Source organism: Neofelis nebulosa, chromosome 9 (assembly GCF_028018385.1).
Source record: "Neofelis nebulosa isolate mNeoNeb1 chromosome 9, mNeoNeb1.pri, whole genome shotgun sequence".
NCBI classification, from domain to species: domain Eukaryota; kingdom Metazoa; phylum Chordata; class Mammalia; order Carnivora; family Felidae; genus Neofelis; species Neofelis nebulosa.
Window position 1 is genome coordinate 81,870,834 of NC_080790.1, and position 25,441 is coordinate 81,896,274.

At 42.5% G+C, this 25,441-nt stretch overlaps 1 protein-coding gene across 7 annotated transcripts in view; it reads right to left on the bottom strand.

Moving 5' to 3' along the window:
- Nucleotides 1-25,441, bottom strand: part of TBC1D8 (TBC1 domain family member 8) — a 118,449-nt gene that overhangs the window by 47,333 nt on the left and 45,675 nt on the right. For all 7 annotated transcript variants that reach the window (XM_058684460.1, XM_058684466.1, XM_058684463.1 and 4 more), the window contains 2 exons: nt 4,895-5,013; nt 308-536 (listed from right to left, as the gene is read on the bottom strand). In XM_058684460.1, coding sequence (XP_058540443.1) covers nt 308-536; nt 4,895-5,013 — 348 coding nt within the window. The remainder of the gene's footprint in view (nt 1-307; nt 537-4,894; nt 5,014-25,441) is intronic.

Consider the following 25,441-nt stretch of genomic DNA (forward strand, 5'->3'; position numbering starts at 1 on the left):
GTGTTTTCAGAATAAGATAAAGTAAAAAACCTGCAGGAGCTATATGAAGTGAGCTACACAGAAATGTTTAAGGCAATAGAAAAAATGAATTTTCACAAAATCAAAGCCCCTTAAGGGTAGCAGTATATATCAATATAATTGTCTGCACAAGTCATTTGGAAGTTAATCAAGTATCACTTATTATCATCTCAACTACTCATTTAAATCTTCTGTTCTCTAACTCTTCATCTTGTCTCAGGACAGCACAAGCATCCCGAGGGTCAACTTCATCTGTGAACGCCCAAATCGCTCCAAATGCCTCACTTACGTTCCTTGCCCAGGAAGAAGGAGTAGAAGCAGAGGTGGTTGATGCTGAGGTACAGCCAGCCTTGGCGGGGAACCCTGCCCTTCCAGCAGCAGCAGGAGTAATAGGTGACCAGCTTCTCCGCCTCCGGGAAGTTGAACCTGGCTTCGAACTTTACCAAGGCCTCTCGGAACTTCTCTGGCTCTTCTTCCTGCTCAGCAAGCCTGCTACTTGTCTCCTCAGCAATCAGAGCCTGCCACACAGAAAGATACAGGTCCCCTCGTTAGTGTAAGGGACGAGGGGAGGGACAGGCAGAAGCAGGAAGGGACAGCTGAGCACAGGCACCTAAGGAGTCTGCACTGCTCAACAACAGACATGCAGGGTGGAGGAGAGAAGTTCATCACACTGTCTGTCCACCGCCCAGAAACATGGCCACACTCAAGGGGGTGGGGGGGAGGGGAATGAGCTGGGAGGTAGAAAACCCAAGAACAAGTCTCTCACTTGGCCACTTACCAGCCCTGAGGCTTTGGACAAATCACTGACTTCTAAGCCTGAGTTTTCTAACAAATTACTATTTTATACCTCCCTGTTCTACCTACAGGAACAGGATGATCAAATTATTGGCTCTAGCATGAACTCAGTGCATCAACTTTAACGAACCACCCAAGTTTGAGTTATAAGTTAGTTGTTTTTAAAAGGCTAATGAATGTCGGGGCGCCTGGGTGGCTCAGTCAAGTTAAGCATCTGACTTCAGTTCAGGTCATGATCTCACAGCATGTGAGTTCGAGCCCCATATCGGGCTCTGTGCTGACAGCTCAGAGCCTGGAGCCTGCTTCAGATGCTGTGTCTCCCTCTCTCTCTGCCCCTTCCCTGCTCACACTCTGTCTCTGTCTCTGTCTCTGTCTCTCTCAAAACTAAACATTAAAAAAAAAGCTAATGAATGTCTTCCTCCTTAGATTCAAAAATTTTAGTACAAAGCCAACAGGTGCCTATCTGTGTGACATCTGACACCTTTCACTACCACTAAATATTCTACAGTCTTCTAAGGTAGAAAAGGAGTTATGTTGGCCAAGGTTGTAAACACCTCCAAAGCACTCAGGTGCACAAAGAGGCAAGACAGAAAAGAAAACATCTAAATGTACAACAGCTTTGCCAACAACAAGTAACAGCAAGGATCCTTTCTAAGTCTGGGGTAAGGCTATGGAAGTGTCTAACATAAGCTTGTGGCCTGTTCCTAAGGGGTGACAACTCACTGACAAGATCAGAATTCTGATTCCCCACATTCTTGTATTTCATGAAAGGCTAGGTCCCTTAAGACAAAGCCACTTTTGGGGCAAAGCTACCATACCCTAGACTTTATAAGAGATTTTAGAAAATTATTTAGAAAACCTGAGAGTTTCTATTAAAGTAAGAATTATTTTTAAAATGAATCTGAAGGTTGATAAAATTTCAAGTGCTTTTCATTTCATTATGTTTTTCTTCTTTCCCAAATTTTATTTAACCAGACATTATAAAATAGAAAAGTTATAAGAAGTATGAATAATTTTAAAGGCATATGAATGGGGCACCTGGGTGGCTCAGTCAGTTAATCATCCAACTCTTCATTTTGGATCAGGTCATGATCTTGCTGTTGAGGAATTTGAGCCCCACGTTGGGCTCCATGCTGGCAGTGTGGAGCCTGCTTAGGATTCTCTCTCTCTGTCCCTTCCCCACTCACTTGCTCTCTCTGTCCCTCTCTCAAAATCAATAAACTTAAAAAAAAAAATTAAAAAAAAGAAGCATACGTAATATAGGGGCACCTGGGTGGCTCAGTTGGTTGAGCATCTGATTCTTGATTTCAGCTCAGGTCATGATCTCCTGGTTTGTGGGATCGAGCCCTACATCAGGCTCAGTGCTGACAGTGTGGAGAATGCTTGGGATTGTCCCACTCTCCCATTGTCTCTGCCCCCACTCTCAAAATAAATAAACATTTTTTTTAAAGTGTATCTAATATATAAAGCTCTGGACCATGAGGTATGAAGGGGATTTTAGGAAGGCTCTACAGCAAAGAGTCATGGATCCACTGGCTCCAGAGGCAGCCACAATGGTGGCTGTACAGACTCCTGACTTCTGTGGATTATTGCAGTGTCTGGTAACCAGCACAGCTCAAACCACAGGGATTTCTTTAAAGCTTCAGAGAGTAGCCAACTGTTCAGGATAGGAGTGGGAAGGCCTCAGTTTCTAATTCCTTTGGATCTTCCCAGAGGAAATGGAGAACCACCACTACATGTGGTGGCCCCAAAGGTATAACCCCATCTCAGACCACAAGAACCCCTCCATCCCCAGCCCCTGATCCAGACCAGCAGCCTCCCTCGGACTGTTTTTGTTTTGGCTTGGTTTTTGCTTTTTTAAGGCCTTTTAGCTTTGATGTGCAGGGGATCAGACTACACCATCCCAAAAGACACCTCTTTGGCATAAGAATTATTCTGAAAACAACTGAGAAACAGCAGACACCAAAAAGGCTCTCTGCCCTCCTCCACTATTTGTCTAAAACAAGGATATCAATTCCCATTTGTGAAGGTATCTCCCTCTCCTGTGCCAGGAAGAGGAGGGTAACTCTAGACTCTGACCAGTGCTGAGAGGGTAACAAACCTCACAAAAATAGCCCTTCTCTTCCTTTCATTTCCCCCCTACACATTTAATTTACCTTCCCACAGTGTGCCACCCCTGGAAGCCAAATTCTTCTTTGTCCTGTCACTTCTCTACAAACATATGGCTCTTTGTTAAGATGCTGTATAAGCCCTACATTCTAACTACCCTTTTGAGTTACTCATCACTGAGTTTCCCCCTATGCATGCATACTGCATGTGTTGATAAACTGGTTTTCTCATTAATTTGACTTTTGTCGGTTTAATCTCCAGGCCATGGGAGGAGAACCTAGGACAGTAGAGGGAAGGTTGCTTCCTCCTCTACAGAAGCTTTCCTAAAGCCACTGTAGCAGAAATGAAATTTCCTTCCTCCAAATTAAAAGGAGAAACGCTAAATCAAAGAACCACCACAAGCTACGTTAGACTAAGGAGAAGGGAGATAAGTGTAAAAAATTACCATGAAATGGGCATTTCTGTAGCTAAGCCCCAGTGTGAGCTGACCCAGGGAACCAAGCTAGTCAGCTGAACCAAGCAAAGATGGTAACCCATGGGCTAGGTATGTCCCCACCACAGCCTGGGTCCACCTGTCAACTGCACAGGCCAAAGGTGACACTAAGAGGATACCTGCCTGGATTCAGGAGACCTTTGGTTTCCACCTGGCCCCACAAGTGTTCCTGATGCCCAGAGGAAAAGAATACTTCTGTTTTTGGTCCCTTTAAAATCAAGAATTCACTTTGATGCCCTTTACTAAAAGCTGAAGCACTCAGGGTGTTAAAAAGACAAACTTTTGAAAAGAAAAGAAAACAAAACAAAACAAAATCAATGGTCTGGGATATTTTACCCTCAAGGAGGAAAACTATTACAGGCTAACATGTTAAAATGTTTAATAAGAGATAACCTCAGAATGAGAAACAGTCTCTCCCTGCCTGAGAGGGCTTTTATTTATGTTTTTTTAATGTTTATTTTTGAGAGAGAGACAGAGTGTGAGTGGAGGAGGGGAGGGGCAGGGAGAGAGGGAGACACAGAAACTGAAGCAGGCTCCAGGCTCTGAGCTGTCAGCACAGAGCCTGATGTGGGGCTCGAACTCACGAACCGTGAGATCATGATCTAAGCCAAAGTTAGACAACCCACTAAGCCACTCAGGCACCCCTACGTGATAGGGCTTTTAAAACATTGGTTACCAATCATGTTATTGCAATGACAGTTATAGAAAATATAACTTACAGGAGATATTAACAGATACCTCCCAAAATATTCCTCTCTTGCTTCTCAAAATATAATTGGTTTTAATTCCATTTAATTAACATATTTCAAAAACAAACAGCCACTTTGAGGAAGAGGAAAGTGCCAGGTCCAACAAAATACAGTGACAAGCTGTCACAACTGCAAAAAGGAGGGAACAGCTAATTTAAGGAGTCAAATAACAGGGGCATCTGGGTGGCTCAGTCAATTAAGTATCCGACTTCAGCTCAGGTCACAATCTCTTGGTTTGAGGGTTCGAGCCCCACATCAGGATCTGCTGACAGCTCAGAGCCTGGAGCCTGCTTCAGATTCTGTGTCTCCTCTCTCTCCACCCCTCTCCTGCTCACACTCTATCTCTCTCTCAACAATAAACATTAAAAAAATTTTTTTAATTAAAAAAAAAAGGAGTCAAATAACATTTTTTGCTCTGCAAATACATAAATCATAACATTTTTTTTCCTGAGACAAAAGAGGACCTTCACTTTTGTAAAGGTTAACAAAAACTTAGGCCTGAGAATGATGTGTGGATCTTTAAATTTCAGGTGTATTTTGCCCAACTGTCTGCAAAGTTTGACAGGTGACAAGTCTAACTCCTTTGACTGTGTATTGAAAGCTAAGATGTTCAGTTACAGTGGAGAAAACTTCAAACCTGGTCAAAAACGCTACAATGGTCAAAACATTATATGGAAGTTTGTAAGAAAGACGGGGAAATGAGGAGAAGCATTTCAATCAAAGGACCTACCTTTACCTTCCCTTTGACAAAGCTGGCAATGTCATCTTTATTATCAAAGACTGACAAAGTATGGAGGAGATTTTGCTCCAGCCAGTCCCAGTGCTGGTTTATTTCCTCTAATGTTGCACCTGGATTAGAACAGAGAAAGATGCTAAGGTTAAAAGTAACTCCTAGCACATGAACTCATTTGCCAAATATTATGAATGCTGTGTTTGTTATTAAAACACCTCGGTTTCTCACATCCTGGGCCACAGCAGACTTGGAAGGCCCCCTCCTTCGGAGACACGGTCTCCCTCACCACAGCACTGGGATTTGCAAACACCTGTCCACTGCCACATGGATGAGCCAGGTGACCAATCAGGTCACTCTTGGGATTGCTATGCGGACATTCCTGCCAGCCCCACTGATGCATGGACTTCCTACCACATCCACTCAAGGGATGGAAACATTTATAATTACGCAGCCATTCTGGGGGAAACAAGCCCCAGGAAGCAGGCCAATTCTGAACAGTCTCACATGGTTTATTTACCTTGTGTGAACAGGGATCCCTCAGAGGGACCTCAGCCCAGGTTCACAGAGCAAAGAGCCTCTTGAGAAAGCGCTGCAGGTTGCCCAAGGGTGTCGCCACTTGCAACAGGCACCATTAAATACAGCAACAACCTAGGAAATCTCCAGGTTTACCCATCTATACTTCGTATCATTCACAACCATATCCCTTAAGAACATTCATAAAAAGAGGTTGTATAATGCATGCTAAAAAACACAGAAAGTTAAGTCCTATATAGCAAGTTAATTTCTTTCAAAGTCAATTAAAAAAAAAACAACAACACTCCATTACTGAAGCATTAGGCAACACTGTTACCAAAAAGCTTAGTTATTTTAGTATTTCCTCTCAAGGAGCCTCTTAGTACTCTCCATTAGACAACGAGCACCTTGATACGGTGACCATGACAGCTCCTAGTGAAGGACCTGGCACACAGCACATGCTCCAAAAAGTCCCCTGACTTGAAGCAAGCATGGTCCTGGACAAGAAAAGGCACATGTGCATCAGGTGTGTGTAGAACGGAAACAGATACAACGCCCAGCTAAGAGGATCAGATTTCCCAAATGGGAAGCAGGAGATACTCTAACTTCAAAGGTTAAGGGCTACCAAACACCAGCGCAGAATAAGCTTGCCGATGTGTGAGGCACAGTGGTCAAAAGAGCCACATGCCACTTCACAAAAGCCAGATAGGCATTTTGTTGACACCAAACTTTGTGAATGCTCTTTGCAGCCTTCCTCGCTGTAGAGTTATAGATGCACGTAGGGATCTTAGGAAAACCTCAGGCATAGAATGCCAGAGAACTCACTCCAGACTTGTGCACTTGGGGTCAGTGAGTATCAAGAACATCTGTGTTAGGATGTCTCCTTGGGAAGGAGTCATCAGAGCAATCAAAGATAATTCTTCATAAGGAAAAGAGACAGCGCTCTGGTCTCTCTTCCTCTTCCTATAAGGAATCCCATCATGGGGGCCCCACCCTGCGGACCTTCTCTAAACCTAATTAGCTCCTGAGGTCCAACCTCCAAATACTATCACATTGGCGGCTGAGGCTTCAATGTATGAACATGGGGGAGGGAGACATCATCCAGGGCACACCAACCAGTGATCTGCCCAGCCTTCCGTCAGCCCCCCACCCCCCCAGTCTTGCTCTTTAAGGTGGGGTTTAGGAGAGCCAGCTCTGGGCAGGCATGATCAGGATCCTCTCACTCTCCATCCCCCTCCCATCCAGGGGGCCCTTGTGGCAGGAACCCCTGGCCCCTCAGGCTCTCCATTCCTCTTACAAGGGGGAAAGATCCTTTTAAAACAAAATCAAACCAAGCGGTCCCACGTTTCACAGCATGACTCTCGTGAAGCTTCTAAATGTTGTCTAGCTGAACTCCGGCCCCACACTGTCTGTGTGGTTCCTCACATTCAGTACTGAGGCGCTTCAGGCAGACGTCAGTTTTGCCCACCTTTGGCTTCAATATCTGTCATTTAGCGTCCTCCAATAGCAACTGTGTAGGTGTTAGTCACAAAAAACATCTCCTAAATCTGTGGGTCAGCAATGGTGTCTTCCTAGCTGGCAGACAGTACATCACACCATTGAGAGAGAGTCCTTCGGTCTTCACTGAAGCCAATAAACTTGCACAGGTGCCTTGGGGATGCCTGGGCCTCTGCCCTTCTCTTTAAGGTTTACTCTTTCTAGGTCTTTGTCCTTTATTATCTATTATAATAAAACCAACTGGTCAGAATATTTTTTCTTTAAAGCTTATTTATTTTTGAGAGAGAGAGAGAGAGAGAGAGAGAGCGAGTGAGCAGGGGAGGGACAGAGAGAAAGAGAGTCAGAGAGAATCCCAAGCAGGCTCTGCACTGTCAGCACAGAGCCTGATGTGGGGCTCGAACTCATGACCTTAGCTGAAATCAAGAGTTGGATGCTTGACTGACTGAGCCACCCAGGCGCCCTGGTCAGGGTATTTTTAATAAAAGCAAAGAATAAATGGGAAAAATTATCTTTATTGGTCACCAATCTTTTGAGTATGAGAACTTCTTTCTTGGAAGGAAGGAAGGAAGGAAGGAAGGAAGGAAGGAAGGAAGGAAGGAAGGAAGACAGACCTTGGCGGAATGAGGAAGAACAAGAGAAAGGAGAAGACTCACCTTTGTGACCTTTCTGTTCCAGGGACTAGGTCATTGCTGTGTAATGAAGACTGAATGAGGAAATGGTGGCTCAAGCACCTCTCCGAGGTCAAATATACAGAATGAAAGGCAAGAGCAGGGTATGAACTCATTCTCTACAACCCTGAAGTACTCTGGGGCCCTCTCCTAACAAGCTACATTTCAATTTCTTTTTTTTTTAATTTTTTTAATGTTTATTTATTTTTGAGAGAGAGAGCGAGAGAGACAAAGTGCGAGTGGGGAGGGGCAGAGAGAGAGGGAGACACAGAATCCAAAGCAGGCTCCAGGCTCTGAGCTGTCAGCACAGAGCCTGACACGGGGCTTGAACCCACAAACCACGAGATCATGACCTGAGCAGAAGTTGGATGCTTAACTGACTGAGCCACCCAAGCAACCCATCAATTTCAAAGTAACATTTACATAATCTTTAGGTCCATTACTTCCTCTGGCCTGACACTTAAAAAAAACAAAACAAAACAAAACAAAAAAAACCATTTTGTGTTTGTACTTAAGAGTCTTTCCAATTTCCTGAATGCATCTTCCTTCCTGGATGACATGAAACAGGTTTTCATTTATCCCATTAAGCTCACAGGTCCAGCACAGTTAATTGTTAACAGCTAAACAAGGAGGTTGTCCTCAACTGATAACCGCAGACACCATGAATAAAACTATAATCAAGCCCCAACAGTGTAGCACATGGAATTAAGAATTGAGACAAAGTCATCAAAAATGTACACCTCTATTCTTTAAAAGAGTCTTCTACCTACGGGGAGAAGCTTATGACAGGGAAAGATAATTCTAAAATAAAACCAAGCCTACACCTTGAGAGAGAAAATAGGCACATAAAAATACAAAAATCTGTCACTGAGCCACAGTTAGATTTCATTACAATCTGCCCTGTTGTTGAATAGAAGACATAGCTGTATGTCTCTCCTGGCCAAGACAATCAATATGATGAAACTTTTCCACCCTACTGTCTTCCATTTCCTACAAAAGTTGCCAAATGGCAGGGAAATTTTCCAAACTATAATTTCCTCTGCAGGGAAGTCTTATGATAGGCTTCCAAAATACTATAAATCAGTGCAAACCAACTGCATGTCCTCGGCCCCAAAGGACTAAAAAGGAAAGTCACTAACAGAGCTCACACACCAAAGTTCTGAATTGATGCTGTAAGCCAGTCTTCCCAAATTACACAAAGTAACCCAACAGAAAATAGCTTTTGAAAAAATGAAAAAGAGAATACGTGTTACTTTATAAGGGCAACCACTGATTGTAAAGTATTTGTTAGAGGTAAGTACACATACATAAATATTTTTCTGTCTGTGAGTCATGCTCAAAAAATGTTGGAGGGGCACCTAGGTGGCTCAGTCTTATAAGCATCCAACTTCGGCTCAGGTCACGATTTCACGGTTTGTGAGTTTGAGCCCGGCATCAGGCTCTCTGCTGTCAGTGCAGAGCCCGCTTCGGAACCTCTGTCCCCCTCTCTCTCTGCTCCTCTGCCCGCTCAAGGATAAGTAAACATTAAAAAAAAAAAAAAAGTTGGAAAGCCACCACATCACAGACATACGAGTGGCAGGAAATGTAAAGAGAAAAATAAGAACATGAGAAAGTGTCACCACTGAAGAGGCAGAATGATAAAAAGTCTACAAATGAACAACATAGCAATATTCCCACTGCTTCTGCTACAGGTCTTCCAAAACCAAGACGGAGGAGAGTTGTTCTGGATTGAAGTGTATCCCTTGCCCCAGACAAATGCATATGCTGAAGCCCTAACCCCCTAAAATGACCATATTTGCAGACAGGGACTTGAAGGAGGTCATTAAGGTTAAATGAGGTCATAAGGGTGGCGCCTGGGTTGGAGAGAACTCAGTGCCCTTTTGAGAAGAGGAAGGGGGGCACCTGGGCGGCTCAGTTGGTTAAACGTCCAACTCTTGATTTCAGTTCAGGTCATGATCTCATGGTTTCGTGAGTTTGAGCCCAGCATTGTCAGCCCCGCTGTCAGCATGGAGCCTGCTTTAGGATTCCTTATCTCCGCCCTCTGCCCCTCCCCCTGCCAAGTAAATAAACAAACTTAAAAAAAAAAAAAAAGTCCACTTTAAAAAAAAAAAGAAGACCCCCGGACGGCAGAGCTCAGCTTGGCGGGGAACAAAGGCGCTCGCCAGAGCCATCTCCCCCGCCCATCCCCCAGCCAAAATCCCAAAGAGAACCAGTTCCTCCCAGGGAACTTGCTCGCTCCGCGCAAACACCCAACTCTGTGCTTCTGCGGAGCCAAACCTCCGGCAGTGGATCTGACTCCCTCCCGCTGCCACAGGGCCCCTCCTGAAGTGGATCACCTAAGGAGAAGCGAGCTAAGCCTGCCCCTCCCGCCCCCGTGCACCTTGCCTACCCACCCCAGCTAATACGCCAGCTCCCCAACACCACAAGCCTGGCAGTGTGCAAGTAGACCAGACGGGCCACACCACCCCACAGTGAATCCCGCCCCTAGGAGAGGGGAAGAGAAGGCACACACCAGTCTGACTGTGGCCCCAGCGGTGGGCTGGGGGCAGACATCAGGTCGGACTGCGGCCCCGCCCACCAACTCCAGTTATACACCACAGCACGGGGGAAGTGCCCTGCAGGTCCTCACCGCTCCAGGGACTATCCAAAATGACCAAACGGAAGAATTCCCCTCAGAAGAATCTCCAGGAAATAACAACAGCTAATGAACTGATCAAAAAGGATTTAAATAATATAACAGAAAGTGAATTTAGAATAATAGTCATAAAATTAATCGCTGGGCTTGAAAACAGTATACAGGACAGCAGAGAATCTCTTGCGACAGAGATCAAGGGACTAAGGAACAGTCACGAGGAGCTGAAAAACGCTTTAAACGAAATGCAAAACAAAATGGAAACCACGACGGCTCGGATTGAAGAGGCAGAGGAGAGAATAGGTGAACTAGAAGATAAAGTTATGGAGAAAGAGGAAGCTGAAAGAAAGAGAGATAAAAAAATCCAGGAGTATGAGGGGAAAATTAGAGAACTAAGTGATACACTAAAAAGAAATAATATACGCATAATTGGTATCCCAGAGGAGGAAGAGAGAGGGAAAGGTGCTGAAGGGGTACTTGAAGAAATTATAGCTGAGAACTTCCCTGAACTGGGGAAGGAAAAAGGCATTGAAATCCAAGAGGCACAGAGAACTCCCTTCAGATGTAACTTGAATCGATCTTCTGCACGACATATCATAGTGAAACTGGCAAAATACAAGGATAAAGAGAAGATTCTGAAAGCAGCAAGGGATAAACGTGCCCTCACATATAAAGGGAGACCTATAAGACTCGTGACTGATCTCTCCTTTGAAACTTGGCAGGCCAGAAAGGCTTGGCACGATATCTTCAGTGTGCTAAACAGAAAAAATATGCAGCCGAGAATCCTTTATCCAGCAAGTCTGTCATTTAGAATAGAAGGAGAGATAAAGGTCTTCCCAGACAAACAAAAACTGAAGGAATTTGTCACCACGAAACCAGCCCTACAAGAGATCCTAAGGGGGATCCTGTGAGACAAAGTACCAGAGACATCACTACAAGCATAAAACATAGACATCACAATGACTCTAAACCCGTATCTTTCTATAATAACACTGAATGTAAATGGATTAAATGCGCCAACCAAAAGACATAGGGTATCAGAATGGATAAAAAAACAAGACCCATCTATTTGCTGTCTACAAGAGACTCATTTGAGATCTGAGGACACCTTTAGATTGAGAGTGAGGGGATGGAGAACTATTTATCATGCTACTGGAAGCCAAAAGAAAGCTGGAGTAGCCATACTTATATCAGACAAACTAGACTTTAAATTAAAGGCTGTAACAAGAGATGAAGAAGGGCATTATATAATAATTACAGGGTCTATCCATCAGGAAGAGCTAACAATTATAAATGTCTATGCGCCAAATACCGGAGCCCCCAGATATATAAAACAGTTACTCATAAACATAAGCAACCTTATTGATAAGAATGTGATCATTGCAGGGGACTTTAACACCCCACTTACAGAAATGGATAGATCATCTAGACACACAGTCAATAAAGAAACAAGGGCCCTGAATGATACATTGGATCAGATGGACTTGACAGATATATTTAGAACTCTGCATCCCAAAGCAACAGAATATACTTTCTTCTCGAGTGCACATGGAACATTCTCCAAGATAGATCATATACTGGGTCACAAAACAGCCCTTCATAAGTTTACAAGAATTGAAATTATACCATGCATACTTTCAGACCACAATGCTATGAAGCTTGAAATCAACCACAGGAAAAAGTCTGGAAAACCTCCAAAAGCATGGAGGTTAAAGAACACCCTACTAACGAATGAGTGGGTCAACCAGGCAATTAGAGAAGAAATTAAAAAATATATGGAAACAAACGAAAATGAAAATACAACAATCCAAACGCTTTGGGACGCAGCGAAGGCAGTCCTGAGAGGAAAATACATTGCAATCCAGGCCTATCTCAAGAAATAAGAAAAATCCCAAATACAAAATCTAACAGCACACCTAAAGGAAATAGAAGCAGAACAGCAAAGGCAGCCTAAACCCAGCAGAAGAAGAGAAATAATAAAGATCAGAGCAGAAATAAACAATATAGAATCTAAAAAAACTGTAGAGCAGATCAACGAAACCAAGAGTTGGTTTTTTGAAAAAATAAACAAAATTGACAAACCTCTAGCCAGGCTTCTCAAAAAGAAAAGGGAGATGACCCAAATAGATAAAATCATGAATGAAAATGGAATTATTACAACCAATCCCTCAGAGATACAAACAATTATCAGGGAATACTATGAAAAATTATATGCCAACAAATTGGACAACCTGGAAGAAATGGACAAATTCCTAAACACCCACACTCTTCCAAAACTCAATCAGGAGGAAATAGAAAGCTTGAACAGACCCATAACCAGCGAAGAAATTGAATCGGTTATCAAAAATCTCCCAACAAATAAGAGTCCAGGACCAGATGGCTTCCCAGGGGAGTTCTACCAGACATTTAAAGCAGAGATAATACCTATCCTTCTCAAGCTATTCCAAGAAATAGAAAGGGAAGGAAAACTTCCAGACTCATTCTATGAAGCCAGTATTACTTTGATTCCTAAACCAGACAGAGACCCAGTAAAAAAAGAGAACTACAGGCCAATATCCCTGATGAATGTGGATGCAAAAATTCTCAATAAGATACTAGCAAATCGAATTCAACAGCATATAAAAAGAATTATTCACCATGATCAAGTGGGATTCATTCCTGGGATGCAGGGCTGGTTCAACATTCGCAAATCGATCAACGTGATACATCACATTAACAAAAAAAAAGAGAAGAACCATATGATCCTGTCAATCGATGCAGAAAAGGCCTTTGACAAAATCCAGCACCCTTTCTTAATAAAAACCCTTGAGAAAGTCAGGATAGAAGGAACATACTTAAAGATCATAAAAGCCATTTATGAAAAGCCCACAGCTAACATCATCCTCAATGGGGAAAAACTGAGAGCTTTTTCCCTGAGATCAGGAACACGACAGGGATGCCCACTCTCACTGCTGTTGTTTAATATAGTGCTGGAAGTTCTAGCATCAGCAATCAGACAACAAAAGGAAATCAAAGGCATCAAAATTGGCAAAGATGAAGTCAAGCTTTCGCTTTTTGCAGATGACATGATATTATACATGGAAAATCCGATAGACTCCACCAAAAGTCTGCTAGAACTGATACATGAATTCAGCAAAGTTGCAGGATACAAAATCAATGTACAGAAATCAGTTGCATTCTTATACACTAACAATGAAGCAACAGAAAGACAAATACAAACTGATCCCATTCACAATTGCACCAAGAAGCATAAAATACCTAGGAATAAATCTAACCAAAGATGTAAAAGATCTGTATGCTGAAAACTATAGAAAGCTTATGCAGGTAATTGAAGAAGATATAAAGAAATGGAAAGACATTCCCTGCTCATGGATTGGAAGAATAAATATTGTCAAAATGTCAATACTACCCAAAGCTATCTACACATTCAATGCAATCCCAATCAAAATTGCACCAGCATTCTTCTTGAAACTAGAACAAGCAATCCTAAAATTCATATGGAACCACAAAAGGCCCCGAATAGCCAAAGTAATTTTGAAGAAGAAGACCAAAGCAGGAGGCATCACAATCCCAGACTTTAGCCTCTACTACAAAGCTGTCATCATCAAGACAGCATGGTATTGGCATAAAAACAGACACATAGACCAATGGAATCGAATAGAAACCCCAGAACTAGACCCACAAACGTATGGCCAACTCATTTTTGACAAAGCAGGAAAGAACATCCAATGGAAAAAAGACAGTCTCTTTAACAAGTGGTGCTGGGAGAACTGGACAGCAACATGCAGAAGGTTGAAACTAGACCACTTTCTCACACCATTCACAAAAATAAACTCAAAATGGATAAAGGACCTGAATGTGAGACAGGAAACCATCAAAACCTTAGAGGAGAAAGCAGGAAAAGACCTCTCTGACCTCAGCCGTAGCAATCTCTTACTCGGCACATCCCCAAAGGCAAGGGAATTAAAAGCAAAAGTGAATTACTGGGACCTTATGAAGATAAAAAGCTTCTGCACAGCAAAGGAAACAACCAACAAAACTAAAAGGCAACCAACGGAATGGGAAAAGATATTTGCAAATGACACATCGGACAAAGGACTAGTATCCAAAATCTATAAAGAGCTCATCAAACTCCACACCCGAAAAACAAATAACCCAGTGAAGAAATGGGCAGAAAACATGAACAGACACTTCTCTAAAGAAGACATCCGGATGGCCAACAGGCACATGAAAAGATGTTCAACGTCGCTCCTCATCAGGGAAATACAAATCAAAACCACACTCAGATACCACCTCACGCCAGTCAGAGTGGCCAAAATGAAGAAATCAGGAGACTATAGATGCTGGAGAGGATGTGGAGAGACGGGAACCCTCTTGCACTGTTGGTGGGAATGCAAATTGGTGCAGCCGCTCTGGAAAGCAGTGTGGAGGTTCCTCAGAAAATTAAAAATAGACCTACCCTATGACCCAGCAATAGCACTGCTAGGAATTTATCCAAGGGATACAGGAGTACTGATGCATAGGGGCACTTGTACCCCAATGTTTATAGCAGCACTCTCAACAATAGCCAAATTATGGAAAGAGCCTAAATGTCCATCAACTGATGAATGGATAAAGAAATTGTGGTTTATATACACAATGGAATACTACGTGGCAATGAGAAAAAATGAAATATGGCCTTTTGTAGCAACGTGGATGGAACTGGAGAGTGTGATGCTAAGTGAAATAAGCCATACAGAGAAAGACAGATACCATATGGTTTCACTCTTATGTGGATCCTGAGAAACGTAACAGAAACCCATGGGGGAGGGGAAGGGAAAAAAAAAAAAAAAGAGGTTAGAGTGGGAGAGAGCCAAAGCATAAGAGACTGTTAAAAACTGAGAACAAACTGAGGGTTGATGGGGGGTGGGAGGGAGGGCAGGGTGGGTGATGGGTATTGAGGAGGGCACCTTTTGGGATGAGCACTGGGTGTTGTATGGAAACCAATTTGACAGTAAATTTCATATATTAAAAAATAAATAAATAAATAAATAAATAAATAAAAATTAAAAAAATAAATAAATAAATAAATAAATAAATAAATAAAGAAAGAAGAGAAAGAGACACCAGGAATGACCATGTGAGGATATAGGGAGAAGGCAGCCATCTGCAAGCCAAGGGGAAGGGCTTCAGGAACAACCAATCCCGCCAGCTCCTGGATCATGGACCTCCAGCCTCCAGCACTGAGAACCAATAAATATTGGTGTTTAAGCCACCCAGTCTGTGGCAGCCCTAGGAGGCCAATATAGCTGTTTAAAACCACACTTTATAGGAATACTGTGGATTTTAACAGAAGTCCAAATGGCAAAATTATACCCTGTTTTATTAAGACAAAATAAGACTTCTATTTCCCAAGAAAATTAAAGTTCAGAGGATCGTAAACATTACCCACACAAGAACTCAAATAAGATTTATAAATGCCGATGCAAAACTAAAATCCAGGATTAGAAGCCCCAATTAGGCACAGATCAAACAACCATGATGATTTATAAATTACCAACTCTAAGGCAGAACAGCCGTAGGTGGTAGACACAGGACATTTTCTGAATTCTTAGCATGTTCCCAGGCATTTTGTAGATATGTCATACACTTGACATTGTTTATCTTAATAAAAATAGCACAAGGTAGGTGGTATTATTTTCTGGGTAAGAAAACTCAGGGCAGAGAAGAGCCAAGCTCAAGGCCACGTCTCCGGGCTCCTAAGGCCTCACTCTATCGTAACACACAGTGGAGATGGGAGCCTGGGGAGCTGGGTGGGCAGTTCCCAAGAGCTGAGTCACTTTCAAACTCACACACAGTATTTATTCGCCTAGGTTTCCTCCAGGGAGGTTTTCAGGAAATAAAACAAGCATCTCATTGTCTATACCTACAGCTTCTGCACGAACACAGCCATAAATAACATGACCCAAGCTTCAGTTTTAAAAAGCAACTGTTTCTCTCTGCTTAATAACTACCCAAATGAATTAAGGGTCTTTCGTGGCCACCTAAATCCTAATTTACAATGAATGGGCATTCCATGTGCATAGCTCAGATCTGTTCCTTTGAAATAGTACATTTCTCTATTGTCCAAACACTAAATGTCTACCATCAAATGCCTGGACTAAAAGCCATATGGACCATAAAGGGGCTAATTAAAAGCAACACTACCATTTCTCAATTTCATGTAACACATCGTATACAGAGTAATTCAAAAACAGCATTTGAGTAAAAATCACAAATGAGCAGGGGAGAGGGTTGAACCAAAGCCTTTAATTTTCAGAAACCTCACATTCTTCAAGTGGATATTCTAACATCTAATCCACGCCTGAAGCAGCATCTTTACAGAAACCTGTGAAAGCCCAATATCAACATCACGTCATCATGACTGACAGTATTTTCACACATACACATCTATGTTGCTTAAGAAAATAAGTTTTAAATACTTTTACGTAATTTCCTTGACCTTTTCTGCCTTCATATTAAGTCCCTAAAAGTATTTGCAATAAGTGAAAAGACCAACCTCCCTGACACTGAAAGTAAAATATTTTTAATTTGCAACTGAAACCGTCATTAAAATGTCCTTGTATTAGTGCCATTAGAAACACTTCTCAGAATTAGAAGCAAAGGAGTAAGAAAATTTGATCATTAACCAAAGGAAAAAAAAAATCAATAGAAATGGAGCCAGAAAGGACATAGATAAAATAATCTGTAGACAAGGACAGAAACAGCCATTATAAATATACTCCAAATATTCAAAAAGCAGAGGAAAGCATGAGGACGGTGAGAGACCACATGAAAGATATAGAGAAAGAACCAAATCAAACTTTTAGGGATGGAAAAACAGTGTCTAAAATCAGAAATACACGAATGGGATTAAAAGTAAACTATACATTACAGGAAAAAAAAAAAAGAGTAGGGAACTAGGACATAGTGATTAAAAACTAAAATGAAAAGCAGAAGGAAAGGGATTAACAAGAGAAATAACAGAGCATCAGTGAGCTGTGGAACAGCAGCAAGCAGTCTACTAATTGGAGTCCCAGGGGAAAGAGTGGGGGTGGGGGGGGGGGGGAGAACAGAGGCCAGAGAACAGAAAAATATGTATATATTGGAAAAAACAGCTAAAATTCTTTTCCAATTTGATAAACACTATAAACACACAGATCCAAGTATCTCAACAAACCCGAAGCAGAAAAAGCATCCAGAAAATCACATAAATGCATATCTATTGCAACTGCTGAAAGCCAGTGATAAAGAAGAAAAAAAGACAATAATTATAGAGCAACAAAGAATGACAATAGATTTGTCAGAAACAATGCAAGCCAGAAGACATAGAAGAACAGCTTTAAAAGTATTAATTTTAAAAAAAAAGTTAATTTACAAGTACTTGAAAAAAATTAGTGAATTCATGTATAACTTGGGAATAATAAAACCTTCCTAACCATGCCTCAAAATCATAAAGTATAAAAGAAAGGCATTCTAAATCCCACTACATTAAAAAAACCTCTAGGAGGTAAAACACATCAAATGCAAAGCCACTAAAGGATGTGACAAACTGGAAAAAGATTTTTGTAATTTCATTTCCCAGATAAAGGACTAATATTCCTAATACAGAGACAATGCCTAAAAATTAAGGGGAAGAAAAGAACCACCTAATAGAAAAAAGCAGAGGATAAGAACAAGGAGTTTCTGAAAACAGCCCTAAACGTGAAAAACACTCAACGTCCTCATAATAAAAGGACAGCAAATGAGAAATATGCAGAAACACCTATGAGGCTGACAGAAAGCCAGAGGTTTGACAAGAGATCCAATGACGAAATCTGGGAAAGCAGGTACTTTCATCCATTGCTGATGGTAATGTTTTCCAATGCACAAATCTAAGGGAGGGAGGGGAATTTAGTAATATCTAAACAAAGCTTCATATTCATTTACTAGAGATGGGATTGCGAGATTGAAAGTGTGATCTAGCCCAATGATTCAGCAGTAAAGGTACAAAACTATTTGCCAGGTTACTCACTGAGACGTTGCCATGGCCAGGGATGAAAACACCACAAATGGCCTTCATTAGGGAACAGGCTGAATAAACTATGGTACTCCTACAAAATGAAAGACAAAACAAAGGAGAAGATAATCTCTGCTCTCTGATATAGAATGATTTCCAGGATATGTCCCTAAGTGAACAAGGGCAAGGGACAGAACATAGTATGTGTGACCTTTGTAAAAACAGGGTGGGAGAATGTATCGTATATTTGTAAAACAAAACAGTAGAAACCTAAGTCAGAAAAAGACAGGTTTCCTAATAGCAGAGGGAAGGAGGCAGGGAGGGGACAGCAGTGAAAGCCTGGCTCCTTTACACATATCTTGTTTACAGATTTTATAGGTTTGATTAAGGAATCATAAAAGAGTTTTCCTTTTTTTTTTTTAAGGTTAAACCAATAAAGGAAAAAAGTAATCCCTAATTTAAGTAAATGGATACTTATCAGGTTATTGAAATGATTACACAGAGAAAATAGGTATTTAAACAATGTTGACTATACATCCATAATTAAATATATTCTAAGGCCAAACAGAGCTGCAAAACCTTAAATTTCATTCGGCACTCTTATTGTTAATATTAGTATTATTTAGAAATAATATGTATGTGGATGTAGATGTGAGATAGTCAGAAAATTATGTATTGTTAGAAATCAAGATTTTCGGGGCGCCTGGGTGGCGCAGTCGGTTAAGCGTCCGACTTCAGCCAGGTCACGATCTCGCGGTCCGTGAGTTCGAGCCCCACGTCAGGCTCTGGGCTGATGGCTCGGAGCCTGGAGCCTGTTTCCGATTCTGTGTCTCCCTCTCTCTCTGCCCCTCCCCCGTTCATGCTCTGTCTCTCTGTCCCAAAAATAAATTAAAAAAAAAAAAATCAAGATTTTTCAATGTATAAGAGAAAAATATAAAATCAAAGCTAAGTTATAACTATGCAGTTTTACAGTTGAATTAGAAAATTAATATGGACTCATAATTGGGGTGCCTGAGTGGCTCAGCTGGTTAAGCATCCAACTCTTGATTTTGGCTCAGGTCATGATCTCACAAGTTTGTAGGTTCGAACCCCACATCAGGGTCTGCAATGACAGTGTAGAGTCTGTTTGGGATTCTCCCTCTCCCCCTTTCTCCCTCAGCCCCTTCCCTGCTCACACTCTTTCTCTCTTATAAAATAAATAAACCTAAAATTTTTTTTTTAAATATGAACTCACGATTTATGTTGCATTTTCATAACACACACTTCTTAGCTCATGCTTATTTGAAAAGCCTTAGAAGCAGTGGCAACCCAGTAACAATGAAGGACCCTACACCAGACTGTGGCCCCTATATACCGTTCTCCACTAAAAGGAACCAAGGGCTACTGGAAAAATGGTGGATCCACACAAGAGGCAGAAAAATGCACAAGATGAACCTTTAACATCTCACTGGTCAGAAAACAAAGAAGCACTCAAAGGTGACTGGGAGCAGGACCACGTGCCGGAAGCCACAGGAAAGGGCTCCAAGGGGCAGATGAGCCTGACAAGCACAATCTGAGCATGACAAAGGACTACAATTAACAGATGCACACTGGATGTATAAAAACTCCTGGCGTCTACTGTGCACTGTACAATCCTCCCAACTTCCTGTACTTTGAAAATTTTCATGATAAAATATTGGGAGTGAGGAGCACTTTAAACTTTAAAACGATACTAAAAACGGAGAGGGTGGGAAGAAGGAAAAATCTGAAACAATTCACTGTCACCACTGCACATCACCAGGGCACCCACTCCTCACGCTAATAGGCAAGTAAAGCACCAACATCAGCATTCTCCTCCCCTCTTTTCTGAATGTACCACATCTCAGGGTGACCAAGTAACCCCAGTTAAGGAATTAAAGCTCTTCTACACAGTCAAGCTGAAGCTCAGGGCTGTGAAAGCACAAATTGAGTTAGGGGGGTAGGAATCACCACTTTATGACATGTAGAGAAAAAGTTAATTGGGCAGGTGTTTACAACAGGTGAAACCACTAGATGAAAGGTTGAAGGGGAAGAAGGCAATGAAAAGGGGCACCTGAACTCATTAGCTGGTCTAAGCATCACTAAGAGTAGGACATGCAGGGGATACATGCCTGCTGAGAGGACATGGTATAAAAGATGTGGAACCACCTATCAGGTATCTTTTTTTTAAAAACTGTTGGGGGCATCTGGATGGCCCAGTTGGTTAATCAGTCCAACTCTATTTCAGTTCAGGTCGTGATCTCATGGTCGTGACATGGAGACCCTCATTGGCTCTGAACTGGGTGTGGAGCCTGCTTGAGATTCTCTCTCTCCCTCCCTCTGCCCCTCTCCCCCACTCGTACTTTCTCTCTAAAAAATAAAATAAAATAATAATAATAAATAAAATTTAAAGACACTAAACCTGAATTTAACTGAACGTTTCCAAGTACCCCCCCTGTCTGGGAGACATACAAGGAGGTGAGCCCTATAAACAGAAGCGTAGCATACACGACATTCTATGTAAAAATACACGACATTCTATGTAAAAACTGACCCAATTTCTTCACCAAGTCAATGACTTGGGGGAAAAAAGCAGGGTGGGGGAGGGTTTCCCGACTAAAGGAGACAAGAGACACAACCACCCAATGAAGTGTGTGGTCCCTCTTGAATGTGGATTAGAACCATCCAGACCTATATGAAAGACTCTTTAAGCAGACATGCAGCCTTGGGATGGAGAGTACACATGACATCAGAGAGTCCCAGTTAACTCCACAAGTTTAACGATGCCACTGTAGGGGCAAAAAAATGGCCATAGATTCAAAGATCTCTACTAAAATATGTAGAGGTGAAATACCAATTTCTAGGATTTGCTTTAAAATACACATCAGAGTTGGGGCGCCTGGGTGGCGCAGTCGGTTAAGCGTCCGACTTCAGCCAGGTCACGATCTCGCGGTCCGTGAGTTCGAGCCCCGCGTCAGGCTCCGGGCTGATGGCTCGGAGCCTGGAGCCTGTTTCCGATTCTGTGTCTCCCTCTCTCTCTGCCCCTCCCCCGTTCATGCTCTATCTCTCTCTGTCCCAAAAATAAATAAAAAACGTTGAAAAAAAAAATACACATCAGAGGGGTGAGGAGAAGGCAGAGAATAAGAAATAAAGCAAAGTGGGGAAAACCATGACCCGAATGCACCTGTGTTCTGATCCCCACGCATGGGCCTGGAGGATGTAATTATAATGTCCTCACTCCTCTGGGGTATGTTTGAAAATCCTCACAATGAGAAACACTTTAAAATCTCTTTTTAACAAAAACAAGTCATCAACTTGGATAAACTGACCTCCACACCTGAGGAAGAGTATTTTGTAAAATCAGAAGTGAAAACAGAGCAAGAAAACAGGGTAGAGGACTTCACACTCCCTGAATTTCCTTATTTTTTCAATCAGGATCATTCCCACGCCCAGGCCACTCAGATACATCAGGTTCACAGCGTAAGTCCGGGAAGCCAGGGCAACAGCAAGCCCTCAAGTGAGCCCTCGGGTTGCAGACAGCTTCGATGGCATGGAGACCAGGGTGACCCCAATCAGACAACATACCCAGGCCAGCAAGACCTGAGGGAGAGGCAGAGCTCTGGGCACCCCAGGGAGTCTGGAGGCTTCTGCTCCCAAGCTCTGCCTTTGTTTTTGATCATTAAGGAATCATTTAATAAAAAGCCATTCACCAAAGTCATCTTATTTTGAAACCCATCGGCCTCGGTCAGTCTCCTCACATCTACTAAAATGGAAGAGATGAAACCAGATGTCTGCGAAGATCCCCTCCAGGTGGTTTCTTTTGTCCAACAGGTCGTGCTCTGTGCCGATGTCAGACAATCTGTGAGATGCCAGAGAGAAGTCTGATTCCCAGCTTCACAACTCTAAGATTCAATGCAGGTCATATCTATTCTGAACTATGTCCAGCAACAAATCAGGACTTAGGTAAGGAGAGACTTCATGGGGAAGAATTATTTCAAGTGGGAGAAACAGGGCCTGTTGCAAGAGAGGCAGGGGGCCATGGCTACCTGGAGAACGCAAGACAGTGTGGTCTGCAAGTGTGTACCCAGGTTAAAAGCATGGGTTTTTTAAATAGGACTTTTGACCTTCAATTTACTAAGTCTAAAAGTTACACTCAGGATTTTCTTGCTTTTAAAAATAATTATAAGCAACATCCCTCATGGACAGACATCTTCAGTGAGTTTAATTATTTGAGCATAAGCAAAATTATTTAAACCAGTAGGACCCTGGTGACAGAAACTCCCCAAATGAAAAGAAGCATTAGCCATGGCATGTCTCAGCCATTTCCGAGTGTAAATCCTACACGGAAAACGCCAGTTAGTATTATTGAAGGAAATCCCAAGCAACTAAAAACAAATGTGACAACTCACATTGAGTGACCTCAGAGTGTGCACCCAGAAAAAAGTTCTTACTTTCCTCCTGCAGGGCTGCCTCCCAGTTTTTCCTTGAAGTGCACAGTGAGTTCTGTTCTTGAAAAAAGATCTGGCTGGCACTTCCTTTGCTGCCCTGGCACCAAGTTCACCAAGACACTAATCTGATCCACCCTGGAACATTTCCTCCTGTAATAAAATTCTCTCCAAAGACAAAGCAAACAGTGATGCAGAATACAAGAAACTAAAACGCCAGCCACGGTCAAGGGCAGAGATAAGAAACATCAGAATGAACACTTGAAGAGAATGTTCTAGAAGGACCTGTGCCTGAGCTACCCAGTGAGGCACTCGATGCAAGATGTGGCCCTGGCAACTTACTAAGCAACTTAGGCCTTGCTTCCTCCCTCTCCAAAGTCAGCAATTATACATACCTATACGTTGTTAAAAGGAACAAATAAGGAAAGTGTGTGAAAGGAAAGTATTTTTTAAGCTGGAAAGCCTAACTGCTGTGATTCTCAATTTTTAAAAACCTATGCCACATATTTTGTTAGCAACACTACCACAGCTTCCTTTAATGGAACTTGGAAATTTCAAAGTCTTGTATTTTTTTTTTCATTTTCCAAATTGAAAATATTAACTAAGTTTTTTCAAACTACCCACTTACTCCCTCTCAAGATGCAGGTATGCCTCCGCCCACCCAGGTGGGCACCTCGCCCTGGTCTGCTTGAAAATCTCTGTACTCTACTGGTGTAAGATGTGTCATGGCATCGTCATGCCCACCTACTTACCTTTCCCCCATTTTCCTGCTCTCCCTTTCCCTCAAAACCATGGGCCTAGCCTTACTAGAAAGGTGAAAACTTGGCACAGCAATAGCACAGAGAGTCACCTACTAACAGGAACACGAAATGATAAATCGCTAACTCACAGCCAGGCATGGCCTGGACTTTTCAACTGCAGGATAAAGCACAGGCTGAGACATCAGATGAGAAACCCCAACAAAGTCTCCTTGCTCTTCCAGGGTCCCCATGAGCTCTTCATGCTTAGGTGTCAATTCAGTCAGGGCTGGAGCCCTAGACCTCTCATCTCCTCCCCCTACTCTTCCCTCCTTCCCCAACCCGGTCCGGGAATTGGCTCCGGGAATTGACTCTCCTGGTTCCCCACACCACGTCCTTGCTTTCTACTCATGCACCAATCATTATATCCAATATCAAAGGGAAAGTAGACATGCAATAGAAGGTTACTCGGTCATAAAAAAAAAAAAAAAAAGGTAATTCTGACACCTGCTGCAACATGGATGAACCCTGAGGACACTATGCTAAGCGAAATAAACCAGTTACAAAAACACAAATACTGTATGATTCCACTTATATGAGGGACCTAGAGTAGTCAAACTCACAGAGACAGAAAGTATAGTGTATTGGGGAGGGGGCTGGCAGGGAGAGAGGAATGGGGAGGTCGTGCTTAATGGACAGAGTTTCAGCTTGGGAAGATGAAGAATTTCTGGAAATGGACAGTGGAGATGGTTGCACAACAATGTGAATGTACTTAATGCCACTGAAATGTGCACTTAAAAATGGTGAAGATGGCAAATTTTAGGTTATATATGTTTTACCACAGTAAAAAAAAAAAATGCCTTCTTTCTTCTTTCTTTCCTTCTCTTTCTTTCTTTCTGTTTTTAAAGAAAGCAAGATCCCTCTTTTGCAAGTTTTTCTACTGTCAATGGTGCTGGTGGCTCATTACAAAGCTCCTGACCCAGGCCCTCACCCAGCCATAGAATTTCCCTGCTGTGGCTTCTCAGAAAGGGCCGAGAAGTCTTGTTTGTGACCTCATGCCCCCTCTCTCACTCCTCACATACAGGACACTGACGTACTGAACCCATCACCTTTTCTGAGTAACTGACTACTTACTCATCCCTAAAGCCGGAGTCCCTACTTGACTGCTTTGGCTTATTTGCGCACCTACTATTTGCTTAATACAGGCTCTATCTACCCTGGACACTGGAGGGTTAGTGGTGAGCAGGACTCTGAGAAAACTTTTATTTTCATTAGAGAGGTAGAGAACAAAGAAAGTTGAGTGACAGCACAGGTAAGTGCTGGAGGGGTTCCACCGGCAGAGTGGGGGGAGCGGTTGGCAGGGGGTGTGTGTGGGGTCTCTCGGAGGGGGCATCTGAGCTCCAACCTGAAAGACAGGGCATAGTCCTCCTCACCCTCTTCTAAACAAGTGCTCGTCGCACTCTCATCATGTGTCTTTTATCCAGCGAGGCCAGTAAAGTCCATAAAGCCTTGAAATTCATGGCATGTCAGTTAAAAAATAGTAACAACTTATTGCTTATCTCTTTTAACCACAATCATCCACAGATCTGCTGCCAAATAATATTGCTCACCCATGGCATTCTCTACCTAGCTCTTCTACCTCTGCTTAAAAGCAAATAGAAGAAAAAAATTATTCTCAAAAGCTCTCCTATGTCTCCCCATCCTGCTGTGCAAACAGCCGCAATCAAATGAAGATATAAATCGTTCTTGCAGGCCACTCTTCCTGTCCCTGCCCACGTCCTGGTGCCGCCCAGGCCCTTCCTACAGTTCTTGTTTGTGCTTTATCTGAGACTTAAAACCCTGGGCAGGGATCCTTTCTCAAAGCTCAAGACACAATAAAATATTAAATATGGTTGAGTCAATATCACAGTGCAGGATGCCCACACAACTCCCAGAAGAGGCCTAAGTATCTAAATCAATACCACAAGCCCAAGCCCCTCCCTGTTCTCTCTTCCCTAACCCAAGAAAAGCAGCACTGGAAAGAACCGCTGCTTACACA